The sequence below is a fragment of the Pseudophryne corroboree genome, chromosome 1 (assembly GCF_028390025.1).
Source record: "Pseudophryne corroboree isolate aPseCor3 chromosome 1, aPseCor3.hap2, whole genome shotgun sequence".
NCBI classification, from domain to species: Eukaryota; Metazoa; Chordata; class Amphibia; order Anura; family Myobatrachidae; genus Pseudophryne; species Pseudophryne corroboree.
Genome location: NC_086444.1, coordinates 376669077 through 376689046, shown reverse-complemented (window position 1 = coordinate 376689046; position 19970 = coordinate 376669077). Strand labels below are relative to the sequence as shown.

Below are 19970 nucleotides of genomic sequence, written 5' to 3'. Positions count from 1 at the left end.
AAAGTATCTTCTTATTACCATGGCATGCATGGCAAATATTTACTTGTATGCAGTCACTCTATGCTCTGTTCATGTATTGATTCATGTATGTCACACTGTGCTATCATCCGCAAGACTTCGGTAGTACATACATTCCATGGGTTGGCAATGAAGAAGAGAAGTTTACAGCTGTGATGACTGATATACACGCCTGCAACATAAATACAGGGAGGAATAGGCGTGTCTGTGACAGAGGTTGCCAGACTTTAACCTGGGAAGAGACTGAACCCTTGCTATTAACATAACAAATCAAAGCTAAATTCTGCCATTCGCTGAGTGTATGTGCTCCTACATTAATCTGACTTGTTGCTGCTCTCCTCACTCCAATATATAGCTCTCTTCCAGCATGGCAGGGGTTAAGCTGCTGCTATTCTCTCTGGCTGTGGGACTATGTGCTTATTTTTTCTACAGCACAGAAACTATAACTCCAGGTAGGAACATTTATATTATACATTTAGGGGGTAATTCCAAGTTGATCGCAGCAGGAAATTTTGTTAGCAATTGGGCAAAACCATGGCCCTCATTCCGAGTCGTTCGCTCGGTATTTTTCATCGCATCGCAGTGAAATTCCGCTTAGTACGCATGCGCAATATTCGCACTGCGACTGCGCCAAGTAATTGTACAATGGAGATAGTATTTTTACTCACGGCTTTTTCATCGCTCCGGCGATCGTAGTGTGATTGACAGGAAATGGGTGTTACTGGGCGGAAACACGGCGTTTTCGGGGCGTGTGGATAAAAACGCTACCGTTTCCGGAAAAAACGCAGGAGTGGCCGGAGAAACGGGGGAGTGTCTGGCCGAACGCTGGGTGTGTTTGTGACGTCAAACCAGGAACGACAAGCACTGAACTGATCGCAGATGCCGAGTAAGTCTGAAGCTACTCTGAAACTGCTAAGTAGTTTGTAATCGCAATATTGCGTATACATCGGTCGCAATTTTAAGAAGCTAAGATACACTCCCAGTAGGCGTAGGCTTAGCCTGAGCAACTCTGCTAAATTCGCCTTGCGAGCGATCAACTCGGAATGAGGGCCCATGTGCACTGCAGGGGAGGCAGATATAACATGTGCAGAGAGAGTTAGATCTGGGTGTGGTGAGTTCAATCTGCAATCTAAATTGCAGTATAAAAATAAAGCAGCCAGTATTTACCCTGCACAGAAACAATATAACCCACCCAAATCTAACTCTCTCTGCACATGTTATATCTGCCTCCCCTGCAGTGCACATGGCTTTGCCCAATTGCTAACAAAAATCCTGCTGCGATCAACTTGGAATTACCCCCTTAGTCTCAGGAAAAACGGTTGATTTGTCTCTTGTACTATGCATCCAACTTTTTTTCATTTTACAGAGGCTCATTTTCCAAATCTATTAAAAACATATGTATATACATATTTTATTTATAGAAATGGCATTTGTATGTATTACAATTAAATGTATAGTGATGTAATATAATGTACTGTGTATGGTATAATGCTTTGCATATTATATTGATTTGCATTGTATAAAGCAGAATGTAATGTACAATTTGGGAGATAATGAAACAATCCACTTTGACCCCATAAAGCACTGCATAGTGCTATACTTCCACTTACTCTAGCACTGGAATTACTTATACGGAGACATTGTTTACAAGCTATTTAGCCAGGTCATACTATTGATATTATAGAACACATTGGCACCAGTGCCTTTAATATATTTATTTGAACCTTCCAGAGATGGTACGTGGCAAGAGAGTACTGGTGACTGGGTCTAGCACTGGGATTGGAGAGCAGATTGCATATAAATTCTCTGAAATGGGAGCTCACGTAATGCTCACAGCCAGAAGAGCCCAGCGGCTACAAGAGGTCAGTTTTTGGATGTGATTTATGATTATCCTTGCTTTTGGGGCTGATTCTTTAGTGATACTCAAAGTTGCTGCACTTTTACTACTTTGTGTTAATGCAACAATCTGTAGGACTAATGAGTTTGTGTGTCTGCAAGTGGAAACCAGAGATGCCTGGCACTTGCTTCAGCCCATTGCTAGGTGCAAGACATCCGTCAGTGAGGAGGCAATCAGTTTCCCTGCTGTCAGGAAACCGCAGGTCAGGATACCGATGCCGGAATCCTGACAGCCTACAATGCCGACAGCCGGAATACCGGCTCACAGTGGCTATTCCCACTCTGTAGGTGTCCAAGACACCCATAGAGTGGGAATGGATCCTGTGGCGAGCACAGCTCGCCACGAGCCCTGCAGCGTGGTGAGCCCGCAAGGGGACCCGTAACGCTCGCCCCTGCTGCCAGCATTCTGATGGGCGGGATGCCGCTGTCGGGATAGTGACATCCTGCCCTCCAGTAATACATATGTATTCCCCGTCAGAGACAGGCATCCCGTCCCCATACACCAGTGTTTTTCAACTACTGTGCCATGGCACACTACTGTGCCCTGAGCAGTCTCCAGGTGTGCCGCCATAGAATCAGAGCCAGGCCCTGTTTTTCCATTACTGAGGCCTTGGAACGATCAAAACTGGTGGGTTTAGTGGTTGCAGAGCCAGTTCTAATTTTGGGCCCGGGCAGTGTTGGGCTCTTCTGTCTTTCTCAGATGTGGCTCAGGTGTTACCTATGGAGAAGCTGCGACATGGCATCCTAGGACACGAAACTGCACCATACATCACCATTATATTTTAGTGTGCCTTGGCAATACTTATATCTTGTTCAGTGTGCCACGAGTTGTAAAAGGTTGAAAGTCTCTGCCATACACAAAATTCAGAATAGCACGGAGCATGACCTACATGTCCACCGCACTCCCAAAAGAAAAGGTGGTTCTGTTTGCCTGCATCGTTGCCGCCCCAGTTGCCACCTTGAAACACCGAATTTCATGGAAAGAGAGATCCAGCCAAGTTCAGTATGACAAAGATTCGTAATCATGCATAAATTCACATCTGCGCATGCGCTGTATGCAAAAACGCAACACTTGCGCCCACGCACAGATATCTGTCCGACTGAGAAGCAGTCCCTATATGTATATGTGGGTCCTCTCATGGTAAAGTAGCCAGAGTCTTCAGAAAATATGTTCTCATGTTCTCTATAAAGAACATTTTATGATACAGTAACTTTTTATGAAGTCACCAACAATCAGCAACAACTTTATATGTTTTAAGAATTGAAACTAATTGTAGTTTTCTCAAGGCCAGAATAAAACTTCCACAGCAAAGTAGAACCATAGTTGCCTACCGTCCCTCATTCTGCAGGAGACTCCCTGAAATAGCAGCAATCTCCCTCACTCCCTGAAAAGTCCAGCAATCTCCCTGATTGCACCTTACCCCCATTATACAGCTATTACATTCTTGGGGGAAAAAGAAATCAGAGATACATACATTCAAATGGTATCATTAGTGCCATTTCCTTGCATTGGTTATAAGGCACAATGATCCCTATGGCCACTTACAGTATATGGAAGCTCTTGTGGAATACAATACACAAACAAATCCTGCAAAATATCAGTGTCTTTTCTTCAACAAATAGATCTTACTAACTTTGGGGATCATTTACATTTGGATTTAAGTCATTTTCATAACACACCTCTCAGATGTAGCAGTACACGTCCCCGCTGATAGGTGTTACTTTCACACTCTCCCTGAGATACTTTTTCAAAAGTAGGCAAGTATGAGTAGAACCCCTTTTTGGAGAAAAGCAAATTACAAGTGAGCAATGAATCAATTTAAACAAGAAAGAAACAGCCTTGAGCTCCTAACCGTTAAGCTTCTGGTTCACGTCATGTATTTATAGAGAAAATGACAAGTGATTTAAAAGAAGTTTCTCTAACGCATATTCTCTCTGGTAAAATACAAGAATAAGGGCAAAATTTATTTAGAATCGTAATTGATCGGAGTTTGCTTGAGATCAGTCACACTGGACATTGAACTGTAAATACCAAATTGCTTTCTAACAAATATTTAAAATGCCCACTCTAATATATACTGCAGATGCCAGGCGCATCTTATTACCATATACGATAAAAGTGTGCTGTACATCTCAAAACACTACATCCCTTAAGAGAAAAGAATACACCCACACATTATCTGAGTTCCAAAGCTCATTGATGTATATATTTGTTATTAAAAGGATATGGATTCAATATATTACAATGTACAGTATACATATAGTTTACATGGTTACAATTCATACAGTAAGCAGTTAATACATACAGTTACAGGCCAGCATACAATTACCATATCTTTCAATGCATCCTCCTCTTAATATATCTCTTTCTCTCAGCAAATAAATACAGGAACTGGTCTGGCTGCAACTCCATCATCGTCTGGTACAAAACAGCAACTGGGAACTGTGTGTCTCTGTAATGTGTTATCTAGTTTTGGGGGAGGGAACTTTCTCATTCATGATGAGTCACTAGTCTGTATGCTAAACAGGTTCAGCCTTGAAGACATCAAAAGTGGCTGGCTTGAGCTTCCTGTCCATTGTCCTAATAGGAGTGATTTTAGCTTTCATACATTTAATCATAACTATTTGTTGCAATGTCCTACAACTTAATAACAAGTATCAAATGAATCTACACATTAATCTGCTTGCTTTAATACCAAATATGACAGGCCTATCTTGCTTCGTTCCAATAATACACATACATGACATTACTCCATTATATAATGTTAAATCATTATGATGTCTGGCGCTTGATATTATTATAATTATGTACTGTATGAAATAAGTGTCGAATCCATCTCTGTGGCATGCCCGTGTAAATGCGTGTGTTACCATATATTGCTGTGCTCGCTGCGCGTATTTGCAAGTATAGCGACTTATATGTGTAGAGTGTGTATGTTCTTTCTATGTAATATTTATTGACAGACTGAGGTATTCAACAGAGTTTTATACACATTAGCATTACAGTCAAGTTGTAATATTTGCTGTATAATTTATCATAATAGTATAGAATATGGGGCCTTATTCAGGTTTGAAGGCAAACCGAAAATGTTAGCAATTGGGCAAAACCATACTGCACTGCAGGTGGGGCAGATGTACAGATGGAGCCACACTTATTGAGCGTGGCTACATCACAGGCGGTGGCGAGCGGCGTGCCTAGGTGCGCCTGTGCCTCGGCCCGCCGCCGAGTGTGCACAGACGCTCCTATTTACTTTGAATGGGAAACGTGCGCATCTACGATGCAGACACGCCCCGTTCGCTCCCGGCGGTCCACCTCATTGGGCACGTCTAGGCCCAGACGGAGCCACGATTAGCGTGGCTCCATCCGTAACATGTGCAGAGAGAGTTAAATTTGGGTGGGGTGTGTTCAAACTGAAATCTAAATTGCAGTGTAGAAATTAAGCAGCCAGTATTTACCATGCACATAAACACTGCAGTGCAACATGGTTTTGCCAAATTGCTAACTTTTTGGTTTGCTAACCTGAATAACCCCCATGGTCCAAAATAGACCAATGAAAAGAAAACATAACATACATTGAGTTTTGTATTATCCAGAAACTAAAATATTGGCACATATTTGCCCATATGAATACATCAGTTATATATGAACACAAGAAAGTAAAAGAAGGTGCGAACCAAAAATGATAAAAACTAGCTCAGCTATAATAGTAAGTCATAATATTTGAGCCCTGAAGGGAGACGCCAGCCAGCAGCATATCTGTTAATTCAGAGGGACGGGTGGATCTTGCACCCCCAGTCTCGTTGTCACACCATTGTGTGTTTGTGAATCCGTTGGACTCTGACCAATTAAAGGAGCAGAAGCTCCTGTATCGAGGAAACTAGGGGGACGAAGATAATTCCTTCTCATATACTTTATTGAAGGAACAAACAGACTTCAAAGCAACTGATAAATAAAAGTCTGAACGTATTGAGGGGAGTTATGCTGATTCACTGGAGGCAGTTCATGCGGATGACAAATGGAGGATATTGAAAGTTTGGTTAAAGAGCTACAAAGAATTGTAGTCCCAGGTATTTGAAAGACGTGGCTAAAGAACTCTGGAAGAAACTGGTTACTGGAGCAGCTGTGGAAAACTGTGAAGGCTCGACAAGAGACTTCGGATATTCAAAAATCGAGGTTCAGAAATATGGGAAGAACTGTGGACTCTGGATAATCATAAGGTGAGGCAAGAGAACTGTGAAGACTGACTGTGAAGAACTGTGGACTTTGGATAGTTGCAAGCCGAGGCTGTAGAAATGTGAAGACTGAGGCTGAATCTTTAATGCGAGACTTGAAGAATTCTGTGCCTGTGTCTTTAAGAGAAGAATATTCCGGGGAAGCTGTCACCCCACCACATGACTCAGGATAGGTCGGTGGTACCGCCCAGTTAACTGTACAGCATACCGGGGAGCTAGTGGGTACCAAACAGCGAGGAAAGGCTAGCGAACACAGGGAGCGGAGTAGGGACCAGGACACTTGGGTGGACACAGATAAATCTGCTGGAGCACAGAGCTGGGATGCTGTCTAGTAACAACAAAGCACTGGCAGAGAGTGTCTAAGGCTCAGCTTATTTATAGGAAGTATAGCCATGGGATTGGCTAACCATTTACCCCAGTTAATCTCATTGGCACAGGATAATCTGGTCTCCAACATGGCTGCCTCCTGTGCTGCAGACACACAGAGAAGCACTGCAGCCTACCTGATCCTCAATCCTCCTGGCCTCCCAGAAGTCACAACATCCTCACTGCTGACCGCCCCTGCTCCACCTGCAGCCACACTAGCACCACGGCAGCCATGCCAGCAGTGGTTGGACCCCATGGCGGTGAGCGCCCGCACCATGTCCCCCCGCGGTCGCACAACAGCGCCAACAGCCGCTCCAGCAGTGGCCAGACCCCGTGGAGGTGAGTACCCGCCTCATGACACTCGTGTGATACCAGGTGGTGTTTTTAAGACTGTGATGTATAACAACTGCAGTCTAGTAGTAAGGGGCAGAGTATCAATATATGATTCCCAAAGCATAAAGAAACGTTCCACCTGTTTCTCTTTATTTAGAAAATCTTCTACCTAATATATCCTAAACAGGAAATAGAGTTTGTTCATGAATAGGGGTATCTGCGGTGGTGTACTATCAATCCTGCCCTATAGTATCGTCCTTTTGCCTGCAGCACTTAGAGTTAACAATAACTTCTTACACTCCAAGGTCACTCGGAGGTTTGGGTCAAATACCCCCGATATCGCCCATTCCGGAGTAAAGGGTACAAATGTACAAGTTTGACCTCCGCATAATGGTGGATGAGATGACAGAATTATTAGACAATGGGGATTGGCAAGTGATATGTGTCTGACTCTTCTTGATAACATTTTGGGCAAGAGTGGGTATTATGATAAGTATTATGATATATGTTTATAAAGAGTTCAGTGTACATGCTAGCTGGAAGTGTTTTCCAAGAAAATAAAAAGGCTTTTTCCAGAATAGGAATAGATAGGGTAGGAAAATGAGTCAGCCACTTGGACGTGCCTCCAGTAGTTTTAGTATGGTCTAAGATACGTCTTAAAAAAGTGTAATGGGCAGATATGGCTTTATAGTTAGGCACTGGATGTGTCATAAGGCAATCTAAATTAGCTCTCGCAGCCCCTTGACTTACGCTAAGGCTGTACAGGTCTGTACAGGTCTGCAGGATTACCGGGCACAACAATCCTCAAATACAGTATGGGCTGCTGTAAATTTGCGAAAGTACCTATTCAGTTGTCTGCGAAAACAGATTTGCTGTGATTTTACCCCAAATTTCAATCAATCAACTCTGAGCAGGTGATAAATTTCGGCAAAATCCCTATTTTAAGTTAAAAATGTCAGGGTTTGGTTCTGAACTCCTGGGCAATCGAGCTGCCGGCTGTCGGGATCCCGGCGGTCAGGATACCGATGCCGGAATCCCGACCGCTGGCCGGATTCACAGTTTGGGTGGTGGTCCACGCCACCACCCGAGGGGGAATAGATTAGTGTGGCGACCGAAGCGTAGCGAGCCTGCGAGGGGATTCGCTGTGCTTGCCGCCGGTATTCCAGCTGTTGGGATTCGAGCGAGGATATCATACTGATTCCCCTGGAAACACCCCCACCCCCCTGAATGGCTAATTAGGCACTTAGAAGTTTAGCAGTTTTGAATTATTTTTAACTGGCCAAAAATTAACTGTCATTTTTGCGGTGAAAAACTGCAAAATTATGGAAATTAAGGTAGAAGGTATGTGACAGGTATATTGGGGTGCATTGTAGGTGGGTCTGTTTCCACTTAAAAAAAAAAAAAAAAAAAAACTAAAATGACCCAATATATACGTGTACCCATTTTTATGTAAAATTTAATTTTAGCACTTATTTTGCTGGGAAAAAAAATGCTTTCTGTAATTTTTTTACATATTAAAATGCATATAACAGCCATTTGACCCTTTTTAAGTGCCAGAAATATGTGTATTATAACCAATAATAAACTTGTATACTCTTATCCGATGTTAGTTTATCTTTTTTTGGGGGGTACGGACATATTTACCCATTTTTCACTCTTCACTTTCGGCAACAATTTTCACGGTAATCCCGATCTATGAATTTGCAATTGAATAAGGAGAATCGCGGGCAAGTGCCTTAGTCACAAAAAGTAATTTTCGGCTGCAAAAATGTCCGCAAAAAATGGTGAAAACAACAATTGCTGTAAATAACTGCTATTTTGCGGCTAATTGAATCTGACCCTATAGGTGTTTTAGCCCATTGAAAGGGGAACTGAGTAGCCCATTCTGGGCAGGTTGGGTTCCATAAAGTATCATAATGGTGGACTTTTCCATATTAATGCGAAAGCCCAATATTAAGCCAAACAAATTGATCTTGTTTAAAATTTGGTGAAGGGATTGTTCGGGGGTTAGTTATGTACAGGAAAATGTCTTCAGCAAATGCTGATAATTTGATTTCCTGATGACCAATTCTGATACCCTGCTCTCCACCCCCTCCGGGGGTGGGTAGCAGTCATGGGCAGTCACTCCTTCCAGGGGCGTTGGACCCCAACAGAGAGGGACCTTCTTATCAATGTCCAGGGTCGGACTGGCCCACAGGGGTACCAGGGAAACCACCGGTAGGCCCCACTCCTTCCTCTAGGGATCAGATTCCAGACTGTGCACTTGTATTATACAAGGTAGAATTGTTGCATTACACTGCACTAAACTATTGTGTATTTCAAGCCTCTGTGGAGGCTGGCCACACCCCCTTTGTAGGCTGACTACACCCCTGAGTGTGGGCCCCTATAACTGCATTCCCACGGTGGGCCCTTCATGCCCCAGTCCAACACTGTCAATGTCCTGGAACTTCGGGCGATTTACAGAACCATCACACTGGCCCAGGACCTTCTTCATGGCTCACCCATTCAAGTCCAGTCAGACAATGCCACGACAGTGGCTTATATCAATTGGCAGGGGGGCACTCGCAGTGTCTCCACAATGATGGAAGTAGCTTAGATTCTCACATGGACATCTATCTCCACAGTCTTCATCCTGAGGGTCCTCAACAGGGAAGCAGACTTTCTCAGTCACCAAGATGTATACGCCATGGAGTGGTCCCTACATCCAAATGTATTTCAGCTTCCGGAAGTCAACTTATGGCCTCCAGACACAACCACAAGGTGCCCGTGTACAGGTCCAGGATGAGGGATCCAGATGCAGCCTTCGTGAATGACCTAACAGTCCTATGACCCTTTTATCTGGCATATCTCTTTCCTCTGGTATCTCTCCTTCCCATAGTGCTACGCAAATTCAAGGAAAAAAAGCAGCACAATCATCCTTGTGGTTCCGGCATGGCCCAGATGCCATTGGTTCACGGATCTCCAGTGTCTCTCCATAGACAGGCCATTTTCATTTCCTCTTCAACCAGACCTCTGTCTACACTCAGACCTAGCTTGCTTGTCTTTGACAGCGTGGCTCTTGAGTCTTCCATCCTAAGGGATAAAAGTTCCCTAGTTCAGTTATTCAAACTATGCTTCATGCTCGGAAACCAACATCAGCTCGCATCTATTACCGTGTATGGCACTCTTACTTTCAGTGATGTGCCCATCGACACTATGATCCTCTGGTGTTTTTTATTTCTCGACTCCTGCCATTTCTGCAGGCTGGCCTAGACATGGGTCTCTGACTTGCTTCTCTTAAGGTTCAAGTCTCAGCTTAGTGCATTTGGTTCCAGAGAAGATTTGCTTCCTTACCAGATATACGTACCTTACTTTAGGGAGTACTCTGGATTCAACCTCCCTTTGTCCCTCCTGTGGCTCCTTGAGATTTGCCCTTGGTTCTTTGGGCCTTACAACAGCATACATTCGAACCATTGGATTCTGTTGACCACAAATAGTTGACTGCAAAGACTCTCTTCCTCAAAGCCCTCAGAATTAATAAAATGGAACGTTTCCCAAGTGCTGTTTTCTACATAAGTGTATATCCTTCCACTGGCCTCCAAATACAGATATCCTCAAAAAGAAAAGAGATGTTGGGACCATGTATACATTCAATTTTCAGTTCCACTTTTCTTAACACAAAAGGTCCAACACTGACCTGTGGACAAAGCCCTATGTTCCTATAAAGGTTTCTTTCAAATCTTCACCATTAATATGTTCCAACCCAATATCTCTGTTCGTCTTATTGGTGTAAGGCTCACCTTTAGTTTGGGCCCTATGTGCGCTGAAACGTATCTTTCACTCCAACTCCACCACAGAGAGATAGTCTGGATACAATGCACTTCCCAAAATCATATGAACCGGTAACGTGTTTCGGAATGAGTGTTCCTTCCTCAGCCCAGAGTCTCCGACTTGGGGGCACTTTCATGCTGCCCCCCCTCCTTTGATTTTTCATCATAATAGGGCTGCCCTCTGGACTAAGCTGAGATACCTCCCCAAGAGGGTATCTAAGTTCCATATCATTGAGGATATTGTGGTACCGGCTTTCCATACATCTGGCCTTTCCCCATGACTTCACGGCAAAGTCGTGATTGCGAGCCCCATTTTCCATCACTGTGGATGCATGCACAGCACTCTATGAGCTGCTGACATGCCTCCAGTCCCTTTGTCACCTGTGAATATATATGCTGTGCGCATGAGCACAACGTCTATTCACCACAGAGCAGTGAGTGACAGGAGCCTCCCAACTGCCCCTCCCCCACCGCGGGACACTGCAGCCCACTAGGGAGACAGCGGCACAGTCCCAAAAAACGGGACTGGCCCGCGAAAATCGGGACAGTTGGGAGGTATGTAGTAATAAAAGGTGACAGTCCGTATGGTATTGTCGAACTGCACTCTCTATTTTAACGAATTTCCATATTTCCATTCCTACTTCACCTTGTTTTGATCCTACCCCCCTCTTGTGTGTTCACTTTCCTACTTTTATTTCCCCCCCCCCTCCCCCCCAAAGTGACTTCTCCCTACCTCAATCCCATCTTTCTTTTATCGACTCTTATTGAGGGCCCTGGACCTTTGGACTTTGTTTTTTATTTGACATTTTAACTGATTTTACTTTGTAGTGCTGTGGACGCTGTACATTTGTTCCTAACCACATGTCAACGCCATTAAAGACCACTGCCCCATGTATACAGTTTTGGATTGTGACCAGTGGTGGCTCCAGAGGTGGAGCTGCAGCACAGTCCAAAGTTCAGATAGGGTATACACCAGTGGCGGCTTATATTACTTTTAGTAGGAGGGCTGCTGCTACCTCCCTGCCCGGAGAGGAGACAGACAGTCCTGGGTCCTGGCACCTGCACATGGACCTGGCAGGTGCTGGGACCAGCACATGCGCAGGCTTCAAGATGTAACTGCACATTCGCAAATCCACTGCATTTTTGGACTGCATCTGCTGCAGTCCATAGATGTCGGATTGGGCTGCAGTAAAGGTAGGGATTGGCTTCCTACAGGAAGACAGCTCTCTGCTTATTGCAGACCGATCTGGTAGTCCCACAGGGAGGAAACACCTCTCAATGGGACTGCCTATAGTGTCTGTGACTGGCAGGTAGGACTTCAAATTGTAAGTAACTGCCAGTCACAGTGAAGCCAGTGCAGTCACAGACTGCATCTGGCTCACTGATACTGAGCAGGGTGGCATATTTTACAGGGGGGCGGCAGTCCTGCTGCTCATAGGTAAAATCTGCCACGTGAAGCCACACCAACTGCCATGCCAAACACTTCCATGACCCTCTGGCAGTCGGTGTGTGGCTCACCTATTTGAATTTTGGACTGCAATGCAGCCCCAGCTTTGGAGCCGCCACTGATTGTCACTGTTATTCATTCTTCTGGCTAGTGAGTTTCACTTCAAGATTAGTGATTTATTGCTGCCACCTAGTGGCCACTGATTCTAATTTTACCACTTTATTTCATGATAGTTTAGAGACTAGCTCCCAATTATTTTCATTTTACTACTTATTTTTGTTTATTATTTCTTATACACGATACTTAACGTTTATTACCCTCTAGCTACACATAACAACTTATACCCCCAGAAGGGTGGTCTTCAGGTTGCCGACTGTCGGGATCCCGGCGCACAGTATACCGGGGCCGGAATCCCGACAGCCTCCATACCGACAGATTTTCTCCCTCGTGGGGGTCCGTGACCCCCCTGGAGGGAGACTAACCGTGACCTCAGCGTGGCGAGCACAGCGAACCCTCAAGGGGCTCATTTGCGCTCGCCACGCTGTCAGTATGCCGGCGGTCAGGCTCCCGGCGCCGGTATGCTGGTCGCTGGGAGCCCGGCTGCTGGCATATCATACTACACCCCCCCCCCCCAGAACCATCCCTTACATTCCCTACATTTGAGGTTCATGCGATACGCCTCTATCAACCTACTAATCTTCGAGTTGCTGTCATCTACCGTCCACCAGGCGCTTCCTCCATATTCCTTGACAACTTTGCTTCCTGACTACCTCACTTCCTCTCTTCTGATGTTCCCTCCATTATCCTAGGTGATTTCAACATCCCTATCGATAACCCCACACAATCACCTGCCTCTAAACTCCTTAACCTCACTTCTTCACTTGGTCTCGCCCAGTGGACCACCTCACCCTCCCATTTGAACGGGAGCTCACTGGATCTGGTTTTCACTCACCGCTGTGATATTTCTGATTTCTCCAATTCCCCTCTTCCCCTCTCTGACCACCACCTGCTCTCTTTCAATTTATCTATCTCCACTTCCCCATCTCTCCCTTCTAATGCTACCATCACTAAGCGTAACATTGAGGTTATTGACACCTCATCCCTATCCTCCCTGTTCGACTCACTTCTCTTTCCTATTATCTCTCTCTCATGCCCTGAACAAATCACATCCCTATACAATGCATCTCTTACTTCTGCTCTTGACTCTGTCGCTCCACCAACCACTATTCACCCTCGCAGATCAACACCTCAACCCTGGCACACCAAATGCACCAGATATCTACAAAAATGCTCATGTACTGCTGAGCGACAGTGGTGGAAATCAAGCTCTAAGGCAGACTTCCTCCATTTTAAATTTTTGCTCTCATCCTTCAGTGCTGCCCTTTCCCTCGCTAAACAGTCAAAATTCTCATCTCTATCCAGTCTTCCAACCCCTGGCGCCTCTTTGCCACTGTGAACTCACTCCTCTGCCCACTACTACCTCCTCCCCCATCCTCATTGTCTGCTCTTGACTTTGACACTTATTTTACATCCAAGATTGACTCCATACGTCAGGACATCACATCCCACCAGACCAGCAACCAGCCACTACCCATCCCTTGCCACCCCTCCCCTTCCCTCTCACCAACTCTGACATCTTTCTCCCATGTATCTGGTGAGGAAGTCATGGTCCTCATCTGTTCATTCCCCCCACCACCTCCCCACTTGATCCTATCCCCTCCCACCTCCTCCGCTACCTCTCTCTTTCTGCCTGTTCCCATCTTGCCCACCTTCTCAATCTCTCCCTCTCATCAGGCACTGTCCCCTCTGCCTTCAAGCATGCTCTTGTCTCCCCTATTCTTAAAAACCTCCCCTTGATCCAAACACCCTCTCCAACTATCGACCCATCTCTCTCCTCCCTTTTGCCTCCAAACTCCTTGAGCATATTGTCTATAATCACCTCACTGCCTTTCTTTCCTCTCACTCACTGCTTGACCCATTCCAGTCTGGTTTCCGCTCTCTCCACTCCACTAAACTGCCCTCACAAAAGTCTGCAATGACCTCCATGCAGCCAAATCTAAGGCCCACTGCTCTCTGCTTATTCTTCTTGACCTCTCTGCTGCTTTTGACACTGTGGACCACCTTTCTCCTTCAAATCCTTCACTCTCTTGGTCTGCGCGATACTGCCCTCTCCTGGCTGTCCTCCTACCTCTCTGATCGTACCTTCTCTCTCTCCTCTCATGATGCTAACCCCCCTCCCCCACCCGACCCCCACACACCCCCACCCCCCCACCCCACACACACACACACACACACACACACACACACACACACACACACACACACACACACACACTTCCTCTAACTGTTGGTGTCCCCCAAGGTTCTGTTCGTGGTCCTCTCCTTTTTTCTCTCTATATGTCCTCTTCAGGTGAACTCATTAGTTCTTTTAACTTCCATGATGACACTCAAATCTACCTTTCCTCCCCTGATCTCTCCCTGGCTCTCCTCACTCGTACCTCCAACTGTCTCTCTGCTATATCTTCCTGGATGTCCCAGCGCTTAGTTAAACTTAACATGTCCAAGACTGAGCTGATCATCTTCCCACCCTCCCTCACAACCTCACCTACCACAATCTCATTATCCATTGATGTCACAACTATCTCCTCTAGCTCCCAAGTATGCTGTTTTAGCGTAATCATTGACTCCTCCCTCTCCTTCAAACCACAATTCAGCACCTCTCACAAGCCTGTCATTTTCATCTCAAAAATATTTCCAGGATCAGACCCTTTCTCACGCAGGTTGCCACCAAGATCATTATCCACTCACTGATTATTTCCAGACTGGATTACTGTAATCTCCTCCTAACTGGCCTTCCTGACAATTACCTCTATCCACTCCAATCTATCCTCATCTTCCTCTCCAAACATACTACATCCACCTCCCCTCTCCTACAAGCCCTTCACTGGCTTCCCTTCCCTTTCAGAATCCAATTCAAACTTCTCGCACTCACTTATAAAGCACTCACCCACTCCTTTCCCACTTACATCTCTGACCTTATATCCCATTACTCTCCCACCCATCCTCTTCGCTCTGCTACACGCCGACTCTCCTGTCTTCTGATTACTTCTATTCCTTACTCAAAGATTTTTCATGTGCTGCTCCCTTTCTCTAGAATTCTCTACCTCTCCCCCTCAGACTCTCCACCTCTCTGCAGATCTTCAAACGGGCTCTTAAGACCCACTTCTCTACCAAACCCAGCCATATCTCATCCTAACCCTCTGTCCCACGCTCGGTCTACCCCATCTGTGTCACCCCTGTCTGTCTGCCGCTCCCCTGTATAATGTAAGCTTATCCTTTACTGCCCAAATCCTACAGTCTTCGGCCACCTTGATACTTATCTCAGTGTTGTCTACTGATGTAGTTATGCTTAGTTACCCTGTACTTTTCCTATATTGTCTACAACTGTAAGTCACTGTTTTCCTTTCTTGATTATGTGCATATGTACTCTGTAATTGGGCACTGCGGAACCCTTGTAGCGCCATATAAATAAAGGATAATAATAATAATAATAATAATAATAATAATAATAATAAATACCACTTCTTTATTTCATAGTAGCTTGGAGACCAGCTCCTTTTGATGGATAGTCGTGGATCCAAATTATTGCTATTATTTCTCTTACGTCCTAGGGGATACTGGGAATCCATTTAGTACCATGGGCTATAGATGGGTCCACTAGGAGCTATGGGCACTTTAAGAAATTGATAGTGTGCGCTGGCTCCTCCCTCTATGCCCCTCCTACCAGACTCAATTTAGAAAATGTGCCCGGAGGAGCCGGTCAAGTCTCTGGAAGCTCCTGAAGAGTTTTCTGCATTTATTTTCTGTGTTTGTTATTTTCAGGCAGGACTGGATGACGCCAGCATATCTGCTTTGTGGGACTTAGGGGGGGAAAAGGCCCAACCTCTCTCAGGGTTAATGGTCCCGTTCCACGCTGACAGGACACTAGCTCCTTAGGGAACTATTCGCAAGCCCCACCACGGCGAGCGTACATTCCCGCAGCATGTCGCCACCCCTAACAGAGCCAGAAGAATGAAGAGTGGTGACTAATAAGTCGGCGTCCCGGTTAGCGGGTCACTGGCCATTATGGCGGCATGAGGGTACGGAGCCACACGGCTTCTAAACGGGGTGGACTGCGTCTCCCGCTGTGTACGGACACAGACACTGCACAAGACACATACAGCCAGTATAATAAAGAGAGGGAAGACTGCGCGCCATTTAAGGGTGGGGTTTCATTATGAGCGGATCCAGCAGCTCACCAGCGCCATTTTCTCTCTGCAGCTGACACAGACACTGACTGACAGGGACGCACAGTTCCTCCGGAGAGACTCCAGATTACCTTAGCGGTACCAGGGGGTCATAGCAGGGGGGGAGCGATTATTAGTGTACTAAGTCCCTAATCGAGGTACTTAGTCTGCGACCCGGCTAAGCTTGGCATTAGCGTTAAGGGCACCGTGTGCTGGTTCCATACTCCCTGTGTCTCCCTGGAAGGGCTCTTTGTAGGTTAATTGTGCATTTAACCTTTTCCTGTGTGTGTGCTGTCACTGTTACAGTATGTCAGGCAAAGAGTGTGTTTCATGTAAGGCACAGTGTTCCTTTTCACCAGGGGGTTCACTAGTGTGTACTCAATGTAGTGTCCCTTCCCAGGCTAGTGGGGCAGAACCAGCATGGCTGGACTCCATTAGGGGAATGATTTCCACAATCTCTACTAAGTTCTTTTGGAATGAGATAGAGACATAATACTTAAGACAATCTATGACTGAGTTTATGAAAAGAGACTAAATACCCAAACCAGCGTCTCTGTCCCCTGCCATTTGTCCGCAAAAACGCACTTTGGTCCATATCCTGCAGTCTGACTCGGATGACGAAGGGTCAGACATGGAGGAGGGGGAAGTGGACTCAGAGGTGGGGGAGGGTACTCTGTCGTAGGGAATAGAGGCTATTATAGAAGCTATCAGAGAAGTTCTGAATATCCCTGGTAAGGTGACAGAGGAGAGTGAGGAATCTTATTTTAATATAAAAAAGAAATCCTCAGACACTTTTCCTGTGTCATATGAATTAAACACCCTGTTTGAAGAACCATGGGTTAATCCTGAAAGGAAATGTCAAATCCCTAAACGGTTATCATCCTTTCCTATTCCTCCTGTGCATAGGAAAAATGTGAAAATCCACCAATAGTGGATGCATCAGTATCCAGGCTCTCACAGAAAATTGTATTGCCTGTCCCGAGTGCAGACTCCCTGAAAGACGCGGTTGCTGACCGCAAAATTGAGACTACGCTCAAATCTTTATATACAGCTGCGGGGGTGGCCCAGAGACCCACTATAACATGCAGGTGAGCCATTGCTAAATGGTCGGGTAACCTAATTGAGGTGTTAGATATCTTACCTCAAGGGGAGATTGTTTTGCTACTGCAACATATACAGGACTCTGCGAACTTTATGGTGGAAGCCATAAAAGAAATAGGTCTGCTTAATGCACGCAGTACAGCTATGGCAGTGTCTGCACGCAGGGGTCTATGGCTACGCCAGTGGACTGTGGATGCGGACTCCAGGAAAGGCGTGGCAGGCCTACCTTACACAGACGAGGCCTTATTTGGAGATGAACTAGACAAATGGATCTCAAAAGCTACTGCGGGTAAGTCCACATACCTTCCTTCTGCAGCTCTCCAAGCTAGGAAGGCCTACTCAGGACCCAATTTACAGTCCTTTCGGAATGCCAAGTTTAGGGGCAAGCCCAGAGGTTCTTCTACCGGCGCCAAAGGCGCTAGAGGTAAACCACGCAAACCAGCAACTGCCGGTTCACGGGAACAGGGCTCAAGCTCTGCTTCCTCAAAACCTTCAGCATGAAGGTGTACCGAGATGCCTGGAAGACTGGCAGGTGGGAGCCCGGCTAAAATTCTTCAGTCACATCTAAACAACATCGTGTTAGGATCCCTGGGCACATAGATCTTATTTCCCAGCGCTACAGACTGGAGTTCCAAGAGCTCCCACCTCACAGATTCTTCAAATCAGGCTAACCAGTTTCACAAGAGGCAAGTATAACTTTACAGGACACCATTCAAAAACTGGTACAGACCCAGGTCATTGTTCCAGTTCCACCTCATCTGCAAAACAAGACTACTTCTGGATCACAGGTGGATTCTGAACCTACCAAAACCTCACCTGGAACTGATGCAGAGGCTTCCTTTCCTGGGAATGATACTGGACAAAGAGTCTCAGAGAGTGTTCCTTCCCTTGGAAAAAGCTATGGAAATCCAGTCGATGGTTCGGGCTGTCCTGAAGCCAACCCGGATCTTGGTGCATTCGCCTTCTGGAGAAAATGGCCTCTTACGAGGCGCTTCAGTACGGAAGGTTTCATGCGAGGCCCTTCCAACTAGATCTCTTGGACAAATGGTCCAGATCGCATCTTCACATGCACCAGAGGATATGTCTGTCACCAAGAGCCAGGCTCTCCCTTCTGTGGTGGCTACAGACTTCTCACCTCATTGAGGGCCGGAGATTCGGGATTCAGAATTGGATTCTGCTAACCACAGACGCAAGACTCCGAAGTTGGGGAGCAGTCACCCAGGGGGTGCAGTTTCAGGGAAGATGGTCAAGTCAGGAAGTCGTCTTTCCAGTAAACATCCTGGAACTCAGGGCTATCTACAACGCCCTTCTGCAGGCTTCATCTCTACTTTGGAATCAGGCCATTCAAGTCCAGTCAGACAATGTGACGGCGGTAACGTACATAAACCGACAGGGTGGAACGAAAAGCAGAGCAGCAATGTCAGAGGTGTGAAGAATTCTCCTCTGGGTGTAAAAAAAGGCAGAGGCGTTGTCGTCGGTCTTCATTCCGGGAGTAGACAACTGGGAAGCAGACTTCCTCAGCAGACACGACCTGCACCCAGGGGAGGGGGGCCTTCACCTGGAGGTGTTCCAGTGGTTGACACGTCAGTGGGGATATCCACAGATCGGCATGATGGCCTCTCGACTCAACAAGAAGCTCAAGCGGTATTGTTCCAGTTCGAGAGACCCACAAGCATTGGCGCTAGACACTCTGACAACTCCGTGGGTCTACCAGATGGTATACGTGTTTCCTCCACTTCCTCTGATCCCAAGAATTCTAAAAAGAATAAAAAGGGAAAAGGTTCAAGCAGTCCTCATTGCTCCGGACTGGCTTTGAAGGGCCTGGTATGTGGATCTTCTCCAGATGCTGATCGAAGATCCGTGGCCTCTACCTCTTCGAGAGGATCTTCTGCAACAGGGCCCGTTCGTCTATCAAGACTTACCGCGGCTAAGTTTAACGGCATGGCAGTTGAACAGCTGATTCTAGCCAGGAGGGGTATTCCTGACAAGGTCATCAAGACTATGATTCAAGCCAGGAAGGGGGTAACGTCTGAACTTTACCACCGTATCTGGAAAAAATATGTCTCTTGGTGTGAGAGCAGACAATATTCTGCAGTAGAATTCCATCTGGGACATTTCCTGCTTTTTCTGCAGTCAAGAGTGGATGTGGGCCTACGTCTAGGATCCATAAAAGTCCAGATTTCGTCCTTGTCTATTTTCTTTCAGAAACAATTGGCTTCTCTTCCTGAGGTCCAGACATTCTTGAAAGGTGTTCTGCACATCCAACCTTCCTTTGTGCCTCCCATTGAACATTGGGATCTCAATTTGGTGCTGCAGTTCCTCCAGTCGGACTAGTTTGAACCGTTACAGAGGTAGACGTAAAGTGCCTTACATGGAAGACCGTCACACTGTTGGCCTTGGCTTCAGCAAGACGTGTGTCGGAGTGGGGGGCATTGTCTTACAAGAGCCCCTACCTAATTTTCCATGAGGACAGAGCTGAAC

The 19970-nt window shown here is 46.1% G+C and overlaps 1 protein-coding gene across 1 annotated transcript in view; it reads left to right on the top strand.

The window, feature by feature from the left end:
* Positions 1-250: 250 nt before the first annotated feature.
* LOC134886263 (hydroxysteroid 11-beta-dehydrogenase 1-like protein A) overlaps positions 251-19970 on the top strand; it is a 48528-nt gene continuing 28808 nt past the window's right edge. Inside the window, exons 1-2 of the mRNA XM_063913139.1 lie at positions 251-470; positions 1750-1880. Coding sequence (XP_063769209.1) covers positions 386-470; positions 1750-1880 — 216 coding nt within the window. The 5' untranslated portion in view covers positions 251-385. The remainder of the gene's footprint in view (positions 471-1749; positions 1881-19970) is intronic.